This window comes from Staurois parvus, unplaced genomic scaffold, assembly GCF_062004578.1.
Source record: "Staurois parvus isolate SC_StPar_1 unplaced genomic scaffold, SC_StPar_1.0 ptg000136l, whole genome shotgun sequence".
Lineage (NCBI taxonomy): Eukaryota > Metazoa > Chordata > Amphibia > Anura > Ranidae > Staurois > Staurois parvus.
The window spans coordinates 1,622,944-1,648,247 of record NW_028317932.1 but is presented as its reverse complement, the minus strand read 5'-3'; the positions used below and the strand labels follow the sequence as shown (position 1 = coordinate 1,648,247).

At 43.4% G+C, this 25,304-nt stretch overlaps 1 protein-coding gene across 1 annotated transcript in view; it reads right to left on the bottom strand.

The window, feature by feature from the left end:
- The window catches only part of XYLB (xylulokinase), a 202,066-nt gene that overhangs the window by 15,828 nt on the left and 160,934 nt on the right, over positions 1-25,304 (bottom strand). Inside the window, exon 17 of the mRNA XM_089673122.1 lies at positions 23,013-23,100. Within this exon, the coding sequence (XP_089529248.1) occupies positions 23,013-23,100 (88 nt within the window). The remainder of the gene's footprint in view (positions 1-23,012; positions 23,101-25,304) is intronic.

The window sequence follows — 25,304 nt, the reverse complement described above, 5'->3', positions numbered from 1 at the left end:
CAAGCTACAAAAAAATAAAATGTTTAGTTCAATACATGGGGTGGTGAATATGAATATAGTTGAAATGAATTATAAATGTCTGGTAAGATAGTATATTACACCCAATGTGATGCATAAACTAAGGCCAGAGGTCTCACCCCAGTGTTCGGGGTGATGCGGGAGTAAGAGCACAATGGCACATATCTGGTGGGATTGTCCTAAAATACAGTAGTTTTGGAGGGAGATAATGCAATATATATAAGCGATTCAGAAGATGAGTGTACCGACAGATCCGTGGGTTTGCCTATTTTATAAATCAGAGCTTTCGGTGCAGCAATATAAAAACATGATACTATTCCATCTTTTAAATGCAGCCAAAAGCCTTATTCCTAAATATTGGCAAAAACAGAGTCCCCAAAAATAAATGATTGGATGGATAAAGTTGAGTATATATACAAGATGGAAGAATTATATTGTATAGATGAGGATAAAGTGGAAAAATTTAAGAAAGCCTGGGAAGGATGGTATAATTTCAAAAAATCAAAAAGATTTTTAGAAGTGGTTGGAGTTTAATGGAAAAAGAAAATAAATAAGAGTTTGGGAATGATAGGAAAGAAAGAAGAAAAATATAAGGAGGGGAAATAAGACAGAACAACAAATGAAGAATAAGAAGTAAATGGAAAGACCTAGAACATAAGGGGAGGGGGGTAGGTGTGGGTGTGGGGGGAAATACAGGGATGGGGGATGTAATTAAGTATTTGGATTTTTGTACTGCATGATGTTAGTTTAAAGTGGATTTGTATTATAAAAATTAATAAAGATATAATAAAAAAATAATATGAAAGTACAGACCGTTTCTTAGCTGAAGATGCATCTCTATGGGGGGTGGATGATCGTCCACCACTTCTCTTATTTGTGTTACAAGATCTGTCTGCAGAAGTAAAAAGTTCTTGGCTAGCAGAATCGTGTCAGGTTCAGACTGTACAATTGGATCATGAAACATACGGGAGAGTGCGTCAGGCTTACCGTTCTTTGATCCTGGATGGTAAAATGAAAGACAAAGCAGGAAAAGAATAGTGCCCATCTTGCTTGTCCTGGCCTTAGACATTATGCTGTTCTCAAATATTCAAGATTCTTGTGGTCTGAGAAAATGAGAATAGGATGGGAAGCTCCCTCCATTAAGTAGCACCATTCCTCAAGTGCTGCCTTGTTGGCTAACAGCTCTCTGTCTCCCACATCATAATTCCTTTCAGAGGCATTTAGCTTTCTGGAGAAGAATGCAACAGGGTGCAAAAGGGATTTGAGACCCTGTCGTTATGACAAAATGGCTCCCACAGCATTCTCAGAAGCGTCTACTTCAAGGACAAAGGCTAAAGCAGGATCTGGGTGCTTCAGGATAGGTGCACAGGTGAACAAAGTCTTTAATTGTTTAAAGGTTGCTTGGGCCTCAGGGGTCCACCTAAAGGTAGCATGTTGCTTGGTTAGTTTGGTTACTGGTGCAATGATCCCAGAAATGTTTTTAATGAATTTTCTGTAAAAGTTTGCAAATCCTACAAAACGTTGCACTGCTTTCCTGTCTCTTGGAATGGGGCATTCTAATACAGAGGACACCTTTTGGGCAATGCCCTCAGGGGTGATCACAAGTCCGAGGAACTGAATAGTCTGCCTCTCGAACTCGCATTTTTCAGCCTTTGCATAGAGGTGATGTTGGCGTAATCTATCCAGAGTCTTTTTTACATGATCCCGATGTCTTTCAATTGAACTGGAAAAAAATAGGATGTAATCAAGTAAACGATAATAAATAGATCCAGATAGTCCCGAAATATATTGTTTACTAAATGTTGGAAGGTTGCTGGGGTATTACAGAGACCAAAAGGCATCACCAGGTATTCAAAATGCCCTAAGGCCGTCTTTCATTCGTCTCCGTTGCGAATTCTATCTAGATTGTAAGCACCCCTCAGATCCAGTTTTGAAAAGATACATGCCCCTCGCAGCCTTTGGAATAATTCGGGAATTAGAGGAAGGGGATAGAGATTTTTGACAGTTATCTTATTCAGATCACGATAGCTCACACAAGGTCTGAGGGTGTGATTCTTCTTCTCAACAAAGAAGATGCCAGCTCCTGCTGGTGATGTAGAGGGCCGATTAAACCCTTTTCCCAAGCTCTCATCAATATAACCCCGGAGAACCTCTAATTCTACTTCAGATAGAGGGTAAATTCAGCTGAAAGGAATTTCGGCGCCAGGCAGAAGCTCTTGGCACTCTTCTTGTTAAATACATCCAGATAATCATGGTAAACAACAGGAACGAGTTTCATTGTCTCGGGATCAGGGTGGATACTAAGAAGAGGAGTTGCCGTGATTGGCTCCTTAGGAATGCAGTGATTCAGACAGTATTCAGAAGGAAAGAGAATCTCTCCACACAACCAATTGATGGATGGGTTGTGTGCTTTTAGCCAGGACATGCCAAGAATAACCGTGAATATTGAAGAAGTAATAATATCCAGACAAAGAAATTCCTGGTATCCCGAGGAGGAGTGGCATAAAAGTGGCATGGTCTCTTGTGTCACAGGACCAGAACTGATACCGGAGCCATCAGTTAGATGGACCAAAAGTCTTTGTGCCTTAGTATGGAGAGGAATCTTATTTTGGGTAGCGAAGCTTGCATCCATGAAACAACTACAGGCACAAGAGTCTATAATGGCCGGGACCGTAAAAGGTGGAAGGAGAGGTGCATTCGGTTTGCTCCTTGGGGATGCATCATATAGAACCAGCTAGGAGAGGGCTTATGAGGTCTTACTGGACAAGTCAATATATAGTGACCTGCGTCACCACAGTAGAGACAAAGTTTGAACTGCTGTCGTTGAAGACGTTCTGCAGAGGACAACGGTGGTCTCCAAAAGTTCCTTCTAGAAGAATTAAGGTGTTCTCCTTTATTGATAAGTAACTCTGATGGAACAGCAGTAGTAAAGGGCACAGGGATCCCCATTTCTGCACATATCAAGATCTCCCCGTTAGTCTTCTCATCCTGTCTCTCCCAGATCCGACGATCAATGTGGATAGCCAAGTCTATCAGGTTCTCTAGCCGAGTAGGTACCCCCACTTGGGCAAGCTCAACTTTCAGGGTGTCAGAAAGGCCAAGACGAAACTGGTAGCGGAGAGCCAACTCATTCCATTGAGTGTCAGAACTCCATATGCAGAAATTGGTAACATATTCCTCAATAGGCCTTTTGCCCTCCTGTAGCTTGCTAAGCATAGATTCAGCAGTCTGACGCAGGAAAGGATCAGCATAGAGTTGTGCCATTGCTGTGAAAAAAGAGTCCACCAAAGTTAGAGCCGGATCGTGTTGCTCACAAAGGTGGTGTGCCCAGTATTGGGGTTCATTCTTAAGGAGTGAAATAATGAACTCCACTTTGGTGCTTGGTGATGTAAAGGTTCTTGGAAGCAGGGGAAAATATAGCTCGCAGGAGTTGCGAAAAGTTTGGAACTTCTTGCAGTCTCCCGTGAAAAATTCAGGCGTAGGCACCCGGGGTTCCAGTAGGGGAGGAGTTCCAAGAATCATACTGAACTCTGTTTGAGTAGTTACATCTGAGACTGCAGAGAGGTCCGTGGCTTTGGGGTCATTAGATTCGGGTAGTAGTTGACTCTCCAGATGCTTAAGGTTTCTTTGCAAATCTTGCACCAAGTAACACAAAGCAGATACTGATTGACAAATGTCCCCCAATGCAGAGGCCTCCCTTTCAGACTCCATCATTGGCTGACTGGTACTGTCACGTACCTGATGGGAGACTGAAATGACGAGGTCGGCCTCACTTGTGTCACTAGCCCTGACCCCACTGGAGTTGGAACAGAGGGAGTCTAGGACCCAAGGGAACAAGAGCGCCAGTAGTTGTTGTTTGCAGCTCTTTCAGATGATGACCTTGGAAGACCGATGATCTTCTGATCCAGGCACAGTAGTAACAAGCAGAGTAGGTCTTGTAGATTGTCAGGCGTGCACCAGAGCAAGGTAGGTAGTGAGGGTAAGAGACAGGAGCAGTGTCATAGGAATAGCCAGGGTCATCAACAGTCGGGCAGCATGGTACAGAATCAGAAGGAAAGCCAAAGTCAGGAGCAGAGCCGAAGTCAGGAACCAGTATAAATCAGGACAGCAATCAGAGTCAGGTGAGGAACAAGCCGGGTCAGCAACAAAGGAATCACACAGGAACAAGCAGGACACGGGGGAGCTGAAGACCAGTCAGCACCTAACATGGGCAGAGACACTCTTAAATAGCCCGCCTGGTGCCAATCTTCGCTGTGTGTGTGCACGTGCACAATCGCGCATTTCTGCACGCATGCGCACAACCGACCACTCTTCTCCGGACGTTCCTATGCGCATGCGCACTTCTATTCGCAATTCGTCTTGCCGGAAATCCCTTACATCTACACTGTTTTAAACTTTGCTAGGAGAGGTACAAGTTTAAGCTGTATATACTGTAGGATTCGGGACGTGAGTCAATTATGATCCCTAAATATTCAAAGAAGGTCACACATTTAATCTGTGAAGTTACAGGGGGAAGTGCCGCCTCTATTGGGACCAAGGGCAGTAAAATGGACTTGTCCCAATTAATAGGGAATCCAGCGAAAAAGCCAATTTTTGTAACAAGATCCATCAGTGAGGACAGTGATTTACCAGTGTCTCCTAAAAAGAGTAATGTATCATCTGCATATAAAGCAATCTTATCTTCCCTGTAACCTCATTTAAAACCAGTGGTCAAGTCTGATTGTCAGATAGATGCTACCAGAGGCTCCACAGCTAAGGCAAAAAGAAGGGGGGACAACAGGCATCTCTGTCCCCCATGTAACGAGAAAAGTTCTGTACTGAAGTTGTTTATTTGGAAACATGCTTTGGAAGCTGTATACAAAATTTGAATCCATCTAATGCATCGACTGCCAATTCCAAAGACACTCAGGACTTCCCATAGATAGGAGGGAGCTAAAGATTCAGATATAGTCTTCTCAGGTTGGTCGACCTGACGGGAATAAAACCTGACTGATCTGTATGTACCAATTTCTGTATTACCATAGCTAGCCTATTGCCTAATACTTGCTCCAGCAGTTTAACATCAGAGGTTAGTACAGGAAGCAGGCAGTAGTTCTGAAGCCAGGCATTTTTGCCTGGTTGAGGGAGAACTATAACTATAAGAACTCAGCGTTAAGTCCTTTAATACCATCACTCCAAGATACATAGAGCAGTGCACAGAATACCAAGGTAAATAACCAGCCTTTTAATATGCTTCTGTTCTTCAAAATTTCATCGAGGATATATGTACACTTTAGAGGTTCTCATATACATGAAGAATAACCACAGAGAAGGCTCATAATATAGCTTTTCTGACAGTACCTGTATTATTTTGACAGGGTGGAAGAGTGAATAATTTAATCCTAAATAACCTTTATAACATCACTATGGACAACCAAATCAGGACACTGACAACCGATAAGGAACAATTTCATACTGACTTAATTCTTGTCTGGGCTTGTATGGGCTGCTTAGATGAATAACTAACCTAACGCTTACAATCATCTAACTCTTACCAAAATATTTTCACATTTAATTGGATTTAGTTTAACCTTGTCTCAAAACCGCAGATCGTTGTGAAACAGCTAATCTTGCTTGATCAGTTTTTAAATATTGTTGAAGTGAAGATTGATTAACAAGGAGATGCAAATATTGACAGAAGAAACCCAAGGTCACCTTATTCCTTCAAGGACAATAAATCACAATGTTCTTTAGAAGGGGATTTAATGCTTACATTGTTCTCTACAACCTGATCTTGTATTCATAGTATCATTTTATTAGTCTTGCACAAAGCACATTATTACATTGAGACTTCACAAGACTAGGCAAACAAAACGTGGAAGCTGCAGGGTATGAATGCACTGAAAATGCTGACTCCTGAAGCAATTAACAGACAGACCTAACGTAGGAGTGATTTCAGCACAATGCAATATAGAAAGCATAAAAAACTTGCCATATATAATGTTTGAATGGCATACAATGGTAGGATATAGATTCTGCCTTTGTAAGAGCCTTTATGACTATTAATATTGTACAGGACACATCAGAAATGTGTGCAGTATTTTACAATATAAAGGGAGACCATACAGTTACAATACAAATCAAGAAGAGAGGGTTAGCAAGGTCCTACTCATGAAAGCTTACAATTTAAAAGAGAGGAGCAAGTAATACAAAAGGGTAATAACCCTAATAATGTGTGGGGATAACTTTAATGAGAAAGTGAGAGTTCAGTTGTTAGGTTGAAGCAGGATAAATTTCCTTGAAAAGATGGGTTTTAAGGCATTGCTTAAAAGCAGAGTAAAGGAAGGGAAGACAGATTGGGGTAGGGAGTTTCAGGCAAAGGGAGAGGCTCTGGAGAAATCCTGAAGGTGAGCAAAGGAGGAGGAGGCTAGGGAGGTAGAGAACAGGAGATCTTGGGAGAAGCAAAGTGGAGAGTTACTGTGATATTTTGAGATGATATTGGTGATGTAGAAGGACTGACCAAGTGGGTGGCAGAGGTTTTCTCTAAAGTCAACCTGTCAAAATACACAATATTTTGTTGTATGCCCTGGGAACTCCAAAGGTTAAAGCAGTAGTCAACTGCGCCTAATAAAAAAAATCCCCTGCAAGGTAATGGCATAATGTGCTAGTATACTAGCACATTATGCTACACTTACTTTAAAATGCTTTCATCTTCACATGGTCTTCCTGCCGGGTTCCCAAGTTCCGGCCATCTGGCTGGCTGAGCAGCAATGACGGCACTCCCGCGCATGCGCATGGGAGTCTCAGGACACAGCACAGTGCTCTGAAGGAACAGCACCTTCAGAGCACATATGCTGCTGTAAGCAAAACCTGAATATCATTCTTTTTACCTACCGGTAAGCTTTATTATAAGCATTTTTATAAGTTAAAGCATTCCCACACAGCCCAATTTTCACAAGTGTGACAGATTTTTGGATCTCTTGCATCACTGGACAGCGTAAAGACACTTTAGTAAGCCATAATGAGTAAGTGGTGAAAGTGGTGAAAATAGTTGCTTGCTGTTATCTACTGACATCTAAGTGTACATCCCTTAAAGTAAACCTTTGCAGAGGGTGTTGTTACAGATTTTGCCTGGCTGTTATGCTGACTTACAAGCTTAAAACTCTTGAGTCCCGGGGTTAATTTATTAAAGCTAAATAGACTGTTTATTTTGCAAGGAAAAGTTGCTCTTCATAAGGGATTTTCCCCAGACCTTAGTGAATGAGGTCAAATTCTGCTGACTTCAATCTACTAATCATGTGCAAGCACAAATGCACTTTTATTCCTTGCACACAATTTGTGTATTCTTTGCAAAGTGAAATTTCACTACATTCACTAAGCTCTGGGAAAAATTCACTTGCAAAGTGAACAGCTTATTGCCTTCAGTAAATCAACTTCTCTGTCTCAGAACAAGCATGCAGATAAGACAGAGAGAAAGTTCCAGGTGAGTGAAACTAGCAACTAGTATGTTCAGAAGAACAGCTCAGCAATTGCAACCTTCATGTTTTTCTTGCAATATATTTATTGTCCTTGCAACATGAGAAAAAAACAGTGTTTTATATGCTACTAAATACACCCTCCCTGATGACCCCATAAAGTAAAGTCCCAATTCTAAACACACTAAACCTGACCCCCTACATTTAACTTAAAACCTCTAACCTTAATAACCAAAGCTTAACACCAACTTTCTCAATCTCCATATATACAGGAGTAAGTGAGAGAAAAACAATATTGTGTTTTGTTGTATTTTATTGACGGACAAAGTATTCAGATGTATTTAAGATATACTGTGGCCTACAGGAAGATTTGGACACTGGCAAACAAAAGACAGTGTCCAGTATGATATAACCCTTCCCACTCCTAGTATGCCTCCGTTTTGTAACAAAAAAGTGCCAAAAACACAGAGGGATGGGACCTACAGTATGTCTCTCAAACTTCAAAAAAGGAGTACAAAAATCCTGTTTTCTTCCTTGTTAAATGAGGGACTGAAGGTGTGGGTAACACAGCTAACAACCAACTATAAACAAATTAGGGACTATCTGCTCAAAGAGCTACCTATAGGACTTTATGCCTAAAGTTGGCACCAGCAGAGGCCACCTGGTGAAACGTAGGGAACATGTGAGTAAATGACCAGGTGGAAACCTTGCAAATCTAGGAAATAGTTGGCTGATGCCGCAAGGCCAAAGAACCACTCACAGATCTAGTTAAATATGCCCTGACAGGAAAGAATGGAACTCGTTGTTCAAGAACATGATTGAATGATAATCTGTCTCTGCAAAAAAAAAAAAAATGGTGTAGCAATAAGCTGGCTCTCCTTTACGGGGATCATCATAGTTGACAAAGAGAGAGTGAGTCTTTCTAATAGAGGCTATGGCTGCAAGTAGACATGTACAGCTCTAAATATATCCAGGCAATAAAGAGAAATAGCCTTATGATGTACTGGGGTCAGATGCAGAGACAGAAACACAATGTACTGGTTAAGGTGAAAAGCTAAACCACCTTGAGAAAGAATGAGGCTTTAGGCTTTAATACCACAATGTCCTTGTGCAGAACTAGAAAAGGTTACAACCCCTGGAAAAAAGTATGGAATCACCACTCTTGGAAAATGTTCATTCAATTCTTTAATTGTGTAGAAAAAAAACTATTCACAGACATGCCTCAAAACTATTTTCATTTAACACTTCAACCTTCTGGCTTTAAGAAACACTAAAAAAAAAAGAAAGAAAACTATAGTCAGTTGCAACTGTTTTTGCAGATCAAGCAGAGCAAAAAAATATGGAATCATTCAATTCTGAGGAAAATAGTACTGAATCATGAAAAAATACACTACAGTACACCACTAGTACATTGTTGCACCACCACTGGATTTTATAATAGCTTAAAGTCTCTGAGGCATGGATTTACTATCGACAAACAGTATTCTTTATCAATCAGCTTTGCAGGTTGGAGCCTTGTCATGGACCATTTTCTTTCATTTCCACTAAAGATTTTCAATAGGATTGAGGTCCAGACTATTTGCAAGCCATGTCTTTGACATTATATGTATTTCTTGAAGAAAAGTTTTCACGGCTTTTGCCCTATGGCAAGATGCATTATCATTCAGAAAAATTATGTCATCATCACCAAAAATCCTTTCAATTGATGGAATAAGAACAATGTCCAAAATCTCAATATAAACTTGTGCATTTATTGAAGATTTATTGACGGTCATCTCCCCCATACCTTTACCTGATATGCAACCCCATATCATCAATGATTGTGGAAATTTGCATGTTTTCATCAGGCAGTCGTCTTTATACATTTTATTGGAACGGCACCAAATAAATGTTCTAGCACCATCACCCTGCCCAATGCAGATTCGTGATTCATCAGTGAATATCACTTTCATCTAGTCATCCACAATCCATGATTGCTTTTCTTTACCCACTGCAACATTGTTTCTGTTTAGGTGTAATGATGGTTTTCGTGTGCTTTTTCTGTATGTAAATCACATTAGGCAATGTCTTACAGTTCGGTCACAGACATTGACTCCAGCTTCTGCCCATTTGTTCTTCATTTGTTTTGATGTGCATATTCTGTTTTCAAGGCATATTGCTCTAAGTTTTCTATCTTGACGTTCCCTTGTCTTCCTTGGTCTACCAGAACGCTTCCCTTACACAACCTTCCCATTTGATTTGTACTTGGTCCAGATTTTAGACACAGGTGACTGGGAACAATCAACATCTTTTGCAACATTCCATGTTGATTTATCTTCTTGAAGAAGTTTTATAATCCTCCCCTTCGTTTCAACTGACATCTCTCAAGTTGGAGCCATGATTCATGCAACAGCTCACCAAGGTGTGCAAGCACTCTTTTTTAACTGCAGACTAATTAGCAGATGTAATCTGATGCAGATGTTTGTTTTAGAACTGCAAAGTACATAGTGATTCCAAAATATTTTCCTCAGAATTGAGTGATTCCATATTTTTTTCCTCTGCTTGATCTGCAAAAACAGTTGCAATTGACTACAGCTATCTTTTTTATTTTTTAAACTTAAAGCCAGAAGATTGGAATGTTAAATGAAAATAGTTTTGAGGCATCTCTGTGATTGGTTTTTTTCTACAAAATTAAACAGTTGAATGAACATTTTCCAAGAGTGGTGATTCCATATTTTTTGCCAGGGGTTATATTTGCAGGTCAGGCTGCCAGTTCAGAAACATGCCTTGCAGAGGTAATGGCAACAAGGAAATAACCTTGTAAGCTTGGAAAGTAGTATATCCCTGATTGGTTCAAGTACCTCGGGCAAATTGTTGATCCAGATCTCATTGTAAAGGTCAGTGTTCATCCCATGAAAATTTCTTTCTTTCTTCATACCAAGCAAATTATGCCTTCCATGTGCAATAGAAGATCTTTCAAGAAATGGACTTCCTGGCTATTATATTGGGTAGAGCACCACTTCATAGAGGCCTCTCTACCTCAAGATATGAACTTTAACCACTTGCCCTCCAGAGGATTTACCCCCCTTCCTGATCAGGCTATTTTTTGCGTTACTTTGACAATTGCGCTGTCATGCAACGCTGCACCCAAATGAAATTTACATCCTTTTTTCCCACAAATTGAGTTTTCTTTCATATTTGATCGCCTGTGCGTTTTTTATTTATTTTTTTGGTGGGGATGTGCTGTTAAACTGTGAAGCAAAATGGTAAAACAGTTGAGGGGACAGAAGATCTGGTTGATCTGGAAGTGTCTACCAGAAGCCTAATCAGAACAAAGCGACAAGTCAGTTGACTCCTGGACTAAAGAGATCAGATCTGGGAGTGGAGAGTTTGCAGTTTTTCTTTTGGAAGATAAAACTTTGGCTTAAGCTGTGTCTAGGATCAGACCTGGATAGATATCTGAAGGTTCAAGATCCAAGCAAACCTTTCCTAGTTCTGAAACATCTATACCACATTCTTTGTAAAGACTTGTGCTGACTTTTTCTTAGAGAGGAGATGATCCAGAAATCACATTGTCACACTGTTTTTAGCAAAAAATGTTTATGGATTCTCAAGATGACCGATTTGGGTGGCCATTGCCCCTTGGAGACGGTCCCCGCTTTGTGGTAGAGCTGCTGAGGCTTAGCCATCAAGCCAAATCAAAATCTGACTTACAGATATAAGATCAAAGTCCAGCATCTCACTACTATTTGTTTTTTGTTCAACTTTGGAAACAGCCCACTTCCTAATTAAGGGCACAAAGGGGTATTGCAAAATTTTTTTTAAGTGTATACAGTGTATCAGTAGTTTTCCAATCAGTGTACAGAACATCTGGACATCTACAGTTACAGATCACATAATGCAGGGGAAGATGTGGTACAATTTTGTCCTGTGGGGTGAGAGTCAGCAAATAAAATTGCAATTTGGCTCATAAATTCAATCATAATTGTGGTAAAATCCTCCAAGGTTAAAACCGAGGAGAGGGCCTCAACCGATTAGGCCAAAGAGGACTCTGCGGCATGTAAGGACTGAAGTAGGGGATGAAATTCCAGGTTGTCTGGGTAAGGTTTTTGAGAAGGCAAAAATTAACCAAGGAGGACTCTGGGGTATGTAAGGACTGAAGTAGGGGATGAAATTCCAGGCTGTCTGTGAGGTTTTTGAGAAGGCATAAATGTAGGAATGGACTTCACTCCTTGCAGTATTCAACCTTGGTAGCAGATGGGTGCTTGTAGTGATGGACAATGGATAGCGTTGTATAGACCACAGTAGAAAGATGAACTATCACCAGCACTCTGGTGTAAATAATATACACTTTCAATGATGCAAGGTCATAGGCATCACACACAAAATGTTCTACTGAGGTTTATGAAAGAAAACACTGCAGGCCACCCCTTAGAACTGTTAGTGGATTGTGAGCTGAGAAAGACCTGATTTAGCAGGACTGCTTCCTTTGTATCTGACATGTTTCAAAGACCAAAAACAAGAATAACGTAGCTCTAATACATGGTAAAAGTTTGAGCACTCACAAATGGCTGCTGGAAGCAGAAGAGGTTCAAATGGACAGAGGTGACCAGGCCACTGCAGGTGGCAGTGAGGACAAACCCAGGCAAAACCACAGGCGATAAGGATCAGTGAAGGGGGTTGTCAGGGAATGGGAAGATCGCCGCAGCGATCGAATCTGCACATGCGTAGAATCCTGACAAAACGTACAGGCAGGCAGGCACTAGGACCCAGGCGTGCCTGTCACAAATGACTGGCTAGGCAAGCACTAGGACCCAGGAGTGCCTGTCAGGAGTCGGGTGGACTATTTAAACCCGGCTCTTGCAATGCTCAAGTGCTGTATGGTCTTATCTGTGTTCCTGAGTTCCTGTGAGTAGATTGTTTGTTGCCGAACCTGCCTGACCCTGATTTGCTGTCCGTCTCCTGCTCTGATCCCTGGCTTTGTCTGACCATTCTCCTGCTTAACCCTGTACGTTCTGACCTCCTGCTAACGAACCCGGCTTGTGACCTGTTTATCCCTCTGCCTGCTGATTTTGTACTTTGCCGCCACCACTGTTACCGACCCGGCCTGCCTGACGCTGCTCCTGTTACCTCCTCACATCAGACTCTCACCTGCTATACACCTCCAACGGTGCTTCTACCACAGCTGGGTGAACCCAGGGGCCGCGACCTGGTCTCGGCCTGCTCCAAGTCCATCCCCACCATCAGGGGCCCTGGTGAACAAGCAGGTCGGAGCTTAGATTCCGCGCCTTGGGGGAATCCAGTCTGTGGAGTGCTAGAGGCTACCGCAGTGGGGTCCCTGACAGAACCATACGGCCATGTCAGAGTCTGGAGGAGGACCTTCACCCTGGGAAGAGATGTGCCAACATCTGGCGGCACTCACACAGGCAGTGAAGACCCTGGAAGAGGGATACAAGCACCTGGAGGGACAGGTCCAGAGCCTGGTCGCACCAACACCCACAACTCCAGGCCCAGTGGGTGCGCCTCCGACCATGGGTGCAGTGGGGTCTGCAGATGGAGCAGCATTTACCATCCCCCCGCCAGAGCCAAGAGTACCGACCCCTGAGCGGTTCAGTGGGGACCGAGGGAAGTTCAGGGCCTTCCAAAATTCCTGCCAGCTGTACTTTGACCTGCAACCCCGGACCTTCTCTTCTGAATCGGTGAAGGTAGGATTTGTCATATCCTTGCTGCAGGGGGAGCCCCAGGGATGGGCTCATCGCCTGATGGAGGCCCACCACCCACATTTAAATACTGTCACCACATTCTTTAAGGCGATGGCACAACTGTACGATGACCCGCATCGAGCCGCCTCGGCCGAAGCAGCTCTCTATTCATTACAACAGGGACGCCGGGCAGCGGAGGACTATGCCGCTGAGTTCAGGCAATGGAGTGGAGACACACAGTGGAATGATGCAGCTTTACGCCACCAGTTCCGGTTGGGACTGTCAGAACCACTGAAGGACGAGTTAGCGAGAACAGAAATTCCAGACTCCTTGGAAGGTTTAATCGATCGGGCCATACAGATCGATCGCCGACTGCGGGAAAGGAGACAGGAGAGGTCCAGCCAGGGGCAGAGAACTTCATGGATGATGCCTAGAGTACCAGTCATGCCAAGGGTCAGTATCGGCAGTCGGAGCTCCGAACCGTCCGAGGGGGCCGAGCCTATGCAACTCGGCCTGATGCGGCCTACTCTTTCTACTGAGGAACGACAGAGGCGTCGAGCCAATAACCTGTGTCTTTACTGCGGAGCAGCGGGTCATATGGTGCGTTCCTGTCCGAAGAAAGACTGTAAGTTCTCTTCTATTCCTTTTAATATATCTACTGCATGTGCAGGCAACCCCACTCATTTGGCTGTACCTGTGTCTTTTCAGCTTCCCGGAGGAAGCACACAGGTGATGGCTATCATTGATTCTGGGGCCTGTAGTTGCTTTGTCGATCTCGGTTTCGCTACCCAGCACCAAATACCGTTGTTCGCCAAAGAACACAGGGTGAATATTTTTCTGGCGGATGGGTCTCGGATAAAATCGGGGACGGTAGACCGGGAAACCCCTCCTATACATACCACAGTGGCGGGTTATCACCAGGAGTTTCTCCGCTTGGACGCCATCGCGTCCCTCCTATTTCCAGTTATTCTGGGGCTCCCTTGACTACGAGCTCACGACCCCCAAATTGACTGGAAGACCGGGTCAATCCAGTTCCACTCACGATACTGTCAGGAACATTGTCTACCTAGGGCATCACTAGATACCCCGGCCTTATTAACTGTAAGCTCCGAGGCCAAGTTAACTCAGATGGTACCTGCAGCTTACCACAAATTCCTAGACGTGTTTATTCCACGGGGGGCAGAGGTTCTTCCCCCACATAGGGCCTATGATTGCCCCATCGATCTGCTCCCGGGCTCCGAGATTCCTTTTGGCCGCATTTTTCCCTTATCTGAGCGGGAACTAGGGGCCTTAAGAGAATATATTGATGAGAGCCTCCGGAAGGGATTTATCCGCCCTTCCACATCCCCGGCCGGGGCAGGGATTTTCTTTGTTGAAAAGAAGGACGGATCCCTGAGACCGTGTGTTGATTACAGAGACCTCAATAAGATTACTGTCAAAAACCGCTACCCCCTTCCTTTGGTCCCAGAATTATTTCAGAGATTAAGGACGGCATCCATCTTCTCCAAGTTGGACCTCAGGGGTGCCTATAACTTGGTTCGGATACGTGAGGGAGACGAGTGGAAAACAGCGTTTCGCACTCGGTTCGGACATTTTGAATGTCTTGTCATGCCTTTTGGGCTATGTAATGCACCGGCCACCTTCCAGCACTTTGTCAATGACATTTTCAGGGACTTTCTGGATATCTTTGTCATTGTCTATTTGGACGATATCCTGATATTTTCCTCTTCCCTGGAAGCACATCGGGGACATGTTAAGAGTGTGCTGGAACGTCTCCGTCAGCATGGCCTTTATGCGAAAGCCGAGAAATGCTGCTTAGAACAGGAAAGCATTTCATTTCTTGGTTTAATAATCTCCACTACGGGGATCGCTATGGACCCACAAAAAATCTCAGCTATCCTGGAATGGCCTGCCCCCACGGATAAGAAGGGAGTTCAGAGATTTATTGGATTCGCCAATTTTTATAGAAAGTTCATAAAGAACTTCTCAGGCCTGGTAGCGCCCATTACCCAGCTCACCAAGGTAGGAGTTCGTTTCCAATGGACTCCAGCTGCAAAGGCAGCTTTTGACGCATTGAAAAAACTATTTACAACGGCTCTCATTCTGAGCCACCCTGACGCATCCCTACCCTACATACTAGAGGTAGACGCATCAGAAGTGGCTGTTGGAGCAGTATTGTCACAGAGGGTAGGGGCCAAGGAGCTAATGCATCCAGTGGCTTTTTTCTCCAGGAAGCTATCCCCTTCTGAAAGGAACTACGATATTGGGGATAGGGAGTTACTAGCCATTAAGACAGCTCTGGAGGAATGGCGTTATCTGCTAGAGGGGGCCCTACACCCCATTCTGGTCTATACTGACCACAAAAACCTGGAGTATTTAAAAACAGCCAAACGCCTCCGTCCACGCCAGGCCAGATGGGCACTGTTTTTAGCGAGATTTAGTCTTCACATAACGTATCGTCCTGGGTCAAAGAACACTAAGCCTGATGCCCTTTCTCGGATGTTCGAGGATCCTAGGGAGACGCCCCAGCCAGACACCATCCTGCCGGCAGGTAGCTTTCTATTGCTACAGTCAGAACTACTGTCTAAATTGCAGGCGGCCTCCAACCGGGTTCCTGACCTGCCTGGGGTCTCCCTGCTGAACAAGGAGGGTCTCTTTTGGAGAGGGGAACAAGTCGTGGTACCCAAGGAGGTCCAATCCCTGGTGTTGGGGTTTTGTCATGACCATCCCCTAGCAGGACACTTCGGGATACATAAGACGTTAGAGCTGACACGACGCACATTTTGGTGGCCAAACATGGCCAAGGACTGTGAAGCATATGTGAAATCTTGCCCCGTCTGTAACCGAAACAAACCCACCAGAGACAAGGCCTGGGGCCTATTGAAACCACTGCCAATACCTGACCGACCCTGGAGTATGATCTCGTTAGATTTTATTGTTGACTTGCCACCCTCACGAGACCACACTGTGATCTTTGTGGTTGTGGACTGCCTGTCTAAAATGGCCCATTTTCTGCCACTAGCCAAGACACCATCAGCTTCTGAAACAGCCCAAGTATTTATCAAAGAGATTGTGAGGCTGCACGGAGTGCCAAAAGAGATTGTCTCGGACCGTGGAGTACAGTTTACTTCCAGATTCTGGAAAGCATTATGTGAGGGGCTGGCGATTAAGTTATCTTTCTCGTCAGCATATCACCCCCAGACAAACGGGCAGACAGAGCAAACTAATCAAACGCTTGAGCAATACCTGAGATGCTATACATCTTTCCTGCAGGATGACTGGCTGACACTTCTACCAATGGCAGAATTTGCATATAACAATGCGAATCATTCTGCCACCAACCAATCCCCGTTTTTCGCTAATTATGGGTTTCACCCTACCTTCCTGCCAGACCTGGTTCCTGAGAACTCAGTCCCAGCGGCCCAGGACACCTTAGAATTCTTCACTGCCAATAACAAGCTACTACAAGAGACAATGGCTAAGGTCCAAGAGGACAGTAAAAGGTTCTGTGACAGGAGGAGAAAGGGAGAATTGGCTATACATCCTGGGGATCGGGTTTGGTTATCAACGGTCAACCTGAAACTGACTTGCCCGTCCAGAAAATTGGCACCCAAGTTTGTGGGGCCCTTCCAGGTAGAACGTAAGGTTAACGAAGTAGCGTTTAAATTGACTCTCCCTGAATCCCTCAAGACACACCCAGTCTTCCATGTATCGTTGTTGAAGCCTGTGGTTCCAGACCCCTTTTTAGACCGCAGGTCTAGACCTGCAGAAGCCATAGACATCAATGGGGAGGAGGAATTTGAGGTGGAAGCAATTTTGGATTGTAGGAGGAGGGGTGGTCAGGTACAATATTTAATTAAGTGGAAAGGCTATGGGCCGGAGGAAAACTCATGGGAACCTGCCCAGAATGTCCATGCCCCCAGATTGATGCGGGAATTCCTATGTAACCAGCCTCAAAGGAGGAATCGGGTGGGCATCCGGAGGCTGCCCGTAAGGGGGGGGCAATGTCAGGGAATGGGAAGATTGCCGCAGCGATCGAATCTGCACATGCGTAGAATCCTGACAAAAAGTACAGGAAGGCAGGCACTAGGACCCAGGCGTGCCTGTCACAAATGACGGGCTAGGCAAGCACTAGGACCCAGGAGTGCCTGTCAGGAGTCGGGTGGACTATTTAAACCCGGCTCTTGCAATGCTCAAGTGCCGTATGGTCTTATCTGTGTTCCTGAGTTCCTGTGAGTAGATTGTTTGTTGCCGAACCTGCCTGACCCTGATTTGCTGTCTGTCTCCTGCTCTGATCCCTGGCTTTGTCTGACCATTCTCCTGCTTAACCCTGTACGTTCTGACCTCCTGCTAACGAACCCGGCTTGTGACCTGTTTATCCCTCTGCCTGCTGATTTTGTACTTTGCCGCCACCACTGTTACCGACCCGGCCTGCCTGACGCTGCTCCTGTTACCTCCTCACATCAGACTCTCACCTGCTATACACCTCCAACGGTGCTTCTACCACAGCTGGGTGAACCCAGGGGCCGCGACCTGGTCTCGGCCTGCTCCAAGTCCATCCCCACCATCAGGGGCCCTGGTGAACAAGCAGGTCGGAGCTTAGATTCCGCGCCTTGGGGGAATCCAGTCTGTGGAGTGCTAGAGGCTACCGCAGTGGGGTCCCTGACAGGGGTGCTACCCCATACCGAATGGTGGGAAAATAGTGCAGAATGATAATAATGGCTCCCGATGGTCCTAATAAACAAAGTAGCTCCTTATGCTTGGCTCACAGGGCCTACTAAATAAATGGGTTTTTAGAGACTGGGTCACACTAGAGGCTGTACCATAGCTCTGGACCTGGAAAGTATTTTGTACATCATAATAGACAGAGTTCTGGAAAGCACTACAAGCAGAGCCCAGTACCTGAAGATCACATTCCAGGCAGGCCTCACAAATGTCAAGTCCACTGGGTACAGTTATTGCTGAGGATACACTGATCTGGATAGCTGCAAAGAGACAAGTTCTAGCAGTGTGTGGATGAAGACTTGAATGAAGAAAAAATTATATTTTTGCTCAAAAAAAAAAAACTTATACAACAGTCAAACTTTTCTCAGTACAGTAAAGAGATCCATCCTCCTAGGACAGAGATCACTAAATGGCAGACCATGGTCTTAACCTAGACCAAGTGACCACCCTGACCGCAGCCACTACTTAGGAGCTGGGTGTCCCCTCCCGGGTCTATCGCCCGGCAGCCTCTGTCATCCCCTGCACAGTCCTACATTTGGCAGGGCAAAGGTACTTATCAGCCAGGGTGTGCTGTAGATCTGGACAGAGTGCCAAAGGTAGGACTGTGCAGGGGAGGCCTGCATTGAAAGAGGTACTGTAAGGGACTACAATGTGAAGGGACACTGTGATGTGAAGAGGCACTGCAACGATGGTGGAGGAGCACTGCAATGTAAATGGACACTGTGATGTTAAGGGGCACTGCAATTTAAAGGGGCATTGTGATATTAAGGGGCACTGCAAAATAAATGGAGACTGCAATGTAAAGGGGCACTGTGATATAAAGGGGTTCTGAGATGTGAAGGAGACTGAAATGTAAAGGGGCATTGTGATGTGAAGGGGACTGCAATGTACAGTGGCACTGTAATGTAAATGGGTACTGAGATGTGAAGGGGACTGCAATGTAAAGGGGCACTGCGATGTAAAGGGGCATTGAGATGTGAAGGAGACTGAAATATATAGGGGCACTGTGATGTGAAGGGGACTACAATGTAAAGTGGCACTGTAATGTAAATGGATACTGAGATGTGAAGGGCATTGTGATGTAAATGGGGCACTGTGATGTGAAGGGGACTGCAATGTAAAGGGGCACTGTGAAGGGGAATTGAGGACACTGTAGGACTGCTTTAAAAGAGGGGTCTGTGATGTAAAGGGGGACCATGGACACTGATTTAAAAGGGGGGTTGTGATGTGAAGGGGGGGACTGATAACATTGCTGTAAAGAGGGGCTATGTAAGCTAAAGACACTGATGTACAGGGGACTGTGATTTAAAGGGGGGCAGTGATGTGTTATAGTGCAAAAAATGAGATTCAGATCTCTGCCAGAAGAAAATTTTACTGATTGGAGCTTCCTAAAGTTTCATTCAATACACCTGTCCTAGGACATCAGAAACAACTGAGTCATGCTGGGGGTGGGCTGGGCTATACCAGCACTGTTTTTTTTTTTGTTTGCCAGTGTCTAGATCCTCCTGCGAGTGGCAGCATAACCCAAATGTTTATGAATCCTGTTTGCCTCCATACACAATGGTGATTATATACATTGTTTGTGAATATATTCATGCATGTATAATTTGCTGGTGTATTGTGGTTATAAACAGCAGCATGGAAAAGGCACCTGATATTGCAAAGGATAACACAAAGAAAATCAGCGAGCACTAACACAAAAAGCAACTAAATGCCCCAAAAAAAGAAATACAGGTCCCCTCAATAAAATCAAATGTACCAAAGGAAAGGTGCAGCACATAAAGTAATCAATATCTGAAATTCATCTAAAGCATCATAATCCTCAATCAGATTAAAATCATAATCATCAGAAAGGTAGTAAAAGTAAACATATATGTGAGTCCCAATATGTAAACTCTGTAACATGAAGGTGCTATTCAAAATCCAGCAGGTTGTGTGCATAAATACTGGAAAACAGGAATCAACCATAAAGTGGGAAGTGCTTATCATCTGGGGGGGTGCGATAGATTAGTGGGATTGCAAATTCACCAGAAACGCAATCTTAATGTGCATTTGCCAATAATTGCCAGCCTGGAGATCTCCCTTCAGTGGAACCTGGTCTGGAAATCTTTCCCTCTGATGGTATGGGCATTTACGGTGAGGTCAATCAGAGGTCCCTCTCATGGATGGTAGAAAAAGGTCTGGTCATAGGGGAGTTAATCCATCCTCCAAATCAGATGGGACCTAGGTCCTGAGGGTTTAAGTGATCATAGTAGAGCAAAAAATAGGGGATCTCATAGTGTAGTACTCTTGTTGTTTATTAGGAAAATTAAAAATGAACATAAATATAAAATGGTGTACACACATGTAATCATCAAAATCAGGTATGAGAAGTTTGAATAACTCTGTAAGCAATCAGGTATAGATAGTCAGTGCTGCCAATGTTACTAACCAATCAGCATGATCTAGTGGCTGCCGGACCTCCGTAATCCGGCAGCGTAACATCACTGGATAGTGGGGCTCCTCCTTCCTCATCTAGATAAATGAGCTTTTTCTTTTTCCTCTCTAGAAGGAAACCAATCAGATCCAGACCCTTACTGCTAAAAACTGGTACCAATCTTTTATACTGTTTACATCCTCAACTTCTGTAGAAACATCCCATCTAAGAGATCTAGGTACCATTTTATCTTTGAGATATCTCTCGAAGAAAGAGATGTCCCAAAGAGTTCGCACTTCTGAGGAGGCTATGTTCTGTAGGTGTAGAAACATGCCTCTAAGATCCTCGTTGTCATTGTGATTTCCAGACCAGACAGGTTCCATTGAAGGGAGATCTCCAGGCTGGCAATTATTGGCTAATGTGCATTAAGATTGCGCTTCTGGTGAGTTTGCAATCCCACTAATCTATTGCACACCAATGGATGATAAGCACTTCCCACTTTATGGTTGATTCCTGTTTTCCAGTATTTATGCGCACAACCTGCTGGATTTTGAATAGCACCTTCACGTTACAGAGTTTACATATTGGGACTCACATATATGTTTACTTTTACTACCTTTCTGATGATTATGATTTTAATCTGAATGAGGATTATGATGCTTTAGATGAATTTCAGATATTGATTACTTTATGTGCTGCACCTTTCCTTTGGTACACCTGATATTGCACCATTCACTGTAGACCTTGAGCATATGAGGCAAGCACAAAAAAATCAAATCTGATTATATGATGTAAATTATTATTATTATTATACAGGACATATATAGCGCCAACAGTTTGCTCAGTGCTTTACATTATGGAGGGAGACAGTACAGTAACAATACAGTTCAATACAAGAGGGATTAGAGGGCCCTGCTCCTTGGAGCTTACAATCTAGGAGAGAGGGGATAGTGGTACAAGTGGTAATTAGCTGTGGGGGATGGAGTGGTAGGAGGAGTAGTGGATTCCAGTATTAGCTGGGGTGGGGTAAGCTTCCCTGAACAGATGGGTTTTCAGAGTGTGCCTAAAGTTGAGCAGAGTAGGCGATAGCCTGATAGCTTGGGGTAGGGAGTTCCAAAGGATAGGTGAAGCCCTTGAGAAATCCTGGAAACGAGCATGGGAGGAGGAAACAAGGGAACTAGAGAGTAGGAGGTCTTGCGAGGAACGGAGAGTACGGTTTGGGTGGTATTTAGAGACAAGGTCGGTGATGTAATTAGGGGCAGTGTTATGAACGGCTTTATACGTCAATGTTAGTGTTTTGAATTTTATCCGTTGGGCAATTGGAAGCCAGTGGAGGGATTGGCAAAGAGGGGTGGCAGATATAGAGCGGTTAGTAAGGTGAATGAGTCTGGCAGCAGCATTCATGATGGACTGTAGTGGGGATAGCCTGCAGTGAGGTAGGCCAGTGAGGAGGGAGTTACAGTAGTTAAGGCGTGATATAATAAGGGAGTGAATCAGTTGCTTAGTGGTTTCCGAGGTTAGGAACGGTCGTATCTTGGAGATGTTGCGGAGGTGAAGTCTACATGAGTATGAGTACATGACTACATGAGTAGACATATTAAATGCTGCATGTTTGTATATAAACTGTATATGTGTTGGTCTAAACATGTGAATGTGTTATATGTGTGTGAGCATTTAAGTGTATACAGATGTTGAATCCTTAATAACTTGAGTTAGCCAATAGTGGAACCACTACATGGTAAATAAACTCCGTCAAGGTCCTGAGTCCTCGGTGCAACTCATCTATAAACATCATAAATAAGACCTGTCTTCTGGACTTCTATAGACCCATTTCCTATTATGACAGCAAGAAAATTTTAAAAAGCATGAGATACTGTAATTGGTGGCATAAGGGTAAGTATGTCTGATAGTGTATGTTTGTAAATATGAACGTGTATATGTGTTATGGGTTGAAAAAGGTTAGACAGAACGACTCTTGTGAAGAGAAGACAACCCTCATATTGGTGCAGGTTGAATCAACAGTTAAGGTATCTCTATAAGCAGTGTAATGAGGGCATCTGCTGTGAGAAGATGAAGCCTCAATCACACGAGTTTCAGACCGTTACTTCCTTTCATTGATGCTCTGTGGTCTCACATTATATTTTATCCATCTTGAAACTGCATTTCACTTTCCATGCCTTTCCTTGATCTTCTCTACAGATTGAGTCCCCTGAAGGCTTATAAGTATTGAAAAAGTGAAAATTTCACCCAAGTCAAAGGTTTTTTCAATGGGACACAACGCCTTTAAGTTCTGTCTCTGATCACTGGGTTTAAAACTGGAAAAAGAAAATATTCTAGCTCTCAGCTCAAAGTGAACTTCTCTTTTAGGTTTTGCATCAATGGTGTTTCTGTTAAAAAAGCATTGTTTTCCTTAAAATCTGGATTGATTATTGTTCATTTATTTTAGCAATCTCTGAGCAATGCTATGTTCAGCTCTCATTAAACAACATTAATTATCATTTTTCTTGCATGCTTACTGCTCTTTTCATACACCTAAGAATGCTTCTCATTTTGCACTATTGTCATTTGCAGAAATATTTACTCTGAGAAAACAATTATTGTACTGCCAAAAGATTGACTTGAAATCTGCTAGTGTGACAAGCTTAACAAGAGCTCTGTGTATTTCGAAGGGATTAGGAAGCAATAAAACAGCCAGTAATTTTTAATGAACCTTCTTACCATGAGCTGCTCGATATGCACACCCTAGGCAGGCAGAGTTAGCAGTGGCAATGGTGTGTACTGGAGCATTGAATATGTCTGATAAAACCTGCACATGTAAAAGAAATAAGAACTTGAAATCAGTTTGCATCACAAATCATACCATTGAGATAAAAAAGAAAATACTTTTTTTTATATATATATATACATTTTTATTCTTAACTTAAATACAGAATATCAGTCTTCTGTCTCTCTGTACGGATACTTATCTTGTGATATTTACTCGCCTTCTGCTGCGGACTAGTGCAGTACTTGTTCTCTAAGCAAGTGAGTGGTTTCCTTGTTTGCTTATGTCTTAGATTGTAAGCTCCAAGGCCCTCCTAACCCTCTTGTATTGAACTGTATCGTTGCTGTATTGTCTCCCTTTATATTGTAAAGCGCTGAGCAAACTTTTGGCGCTATATAAATCCTGTATAATAATAATAATAATAATGAATTAGTCTCCTGGTATTAATGCAGAGGTCCAGTCAGAATTAAAATAAAATAAAAGTCAGCAGCTACAAAAACGGAAGCTGCTGGCTTTTAAAAAATGGACACTCACCTGTCCCTCAATCCCGCAGTGTCCTCACACCGGCCAGGTTGACCGACTGTCCTGTCTCCTCGGCACATCTTCAGTGTGGCAACCCAGCTGTGACAGCTTGCCACTTCACAGCCGAGTGCCCACTGCACATGCATGAGTAGCGCTGCACTTTGTGAATGGTCCCGTAGTCTTCTGGGACCTGTCATGTGTCCCAGAAGACTACAGAAAGAGAGGCAGTCTTCTGCTTCTGATCGCCTAGGGGACCACAGCGGAAGTGGGAGCGGGTACTTGTCAAATCCGGGTACAACCTCCCCCAGCCCCCTAAAGGTGCCAATCCTTAACGGGGAGCGGGGGACAAAACCTTAAAGCAGAACTTCCCCTTTTGGGTGGAGCTCCACTTTAAAGTGGTGTTAGAAGGCTTAATGTTGCCAATCCTTCAATGTACAACTTTGGGGAATATGTTTTTAAACAAAATAGTTCCCTGACAGGCGCCTAACATAAAAAACAGTTCAAACTGCAATAATCACTTCCTCTCCGACTCTGTTCCTGCAGGATTCCTATCCTGCCACAAGATGTCCTCGGTCTTCCAGGTTAATTGACACCCATAGTCATTCAACCTGTAAGACTGAGGACATACTGTGAGTTTGGGCATCATAGACCTGCCCCATGGAGGTGGGGGATCACCACAGTGCCCTGAACCCATTGTAATGATTCAGTCTTCTTACATTTAGCTGAACAGGCTAATTAGAAAAGGACCCTGTGGTCAAGGCAACCGACCTGAAGATGTCTGGGAAAAGTAAATCTAGAAACATGAAAGAGCAAAAAATACATACTGGGGGATGGGGAGTTCAAAGGAGGTGGGAAATGTTGTTGCAGCTTCTGCTCAAAGGCCATTTTCCCATTTTAAATTTACAGTATGTACGCACATTATTTAGTAATTTTCAATATTATTTTAATAGAAGGGTAAGAACTAAAACCTTCATACTATGTTATGTGCATATTGGCAAATTGTTTGACTTTGATATGTTATTTTTGGTTCAATTACTCCCAGTGTTAAGGGGGACAAATAGTGGATAGTGCATGTATCGTATATAATATTGTCAATCCTATTGGTGTTAGTAAATATAGAATGTATCCATCCTTCTCTTATCTCTTCAACTACTACATGGCAGTGGAAAGGTATAAATCTTTAACATTTTAGTAGAGTTGTTATGTATTGCTTGACAGGTGCGAAACCAACTTTCCAAATAGCATCTTTTTCACCTCGAGCCAGAGATTTGCTTTTGTAATAAAACCTTGTACCATTTACCATTAAATCTCATGTGTCTTGCCTCTACTTTATGCCCTTCAAAAGTACGAGGCATCTCACTTGGCTTAAATGCCCTTTAGACGATTAGGAGTTATTGATATGTCAAGTTTAGTGAAGAATATATTCTCTTTCAAGTCTCTGTATCGTCTGTGCACCAATCAAAAAACATTTAGAATTCAAGGTGCAATAAAACAGTGAAATGAAAGAAATACTCCACTCCAATTGAAAAGCTAAATGGTATTTAAGATTGATGAGCTGTTGAAATTACTGATTATTACTAGTTAACACCTGTACTTGTTAAACTATATTCTTAGTAGTCATGGATGTGAGGGTGTGGGGTGTGGGGTGGGGGTGGGGAATTCAGGCACATCCAGGGTAAAGTATGCATATGTAACTGTCAGATTTGAGATGGTTCCAAGGATTA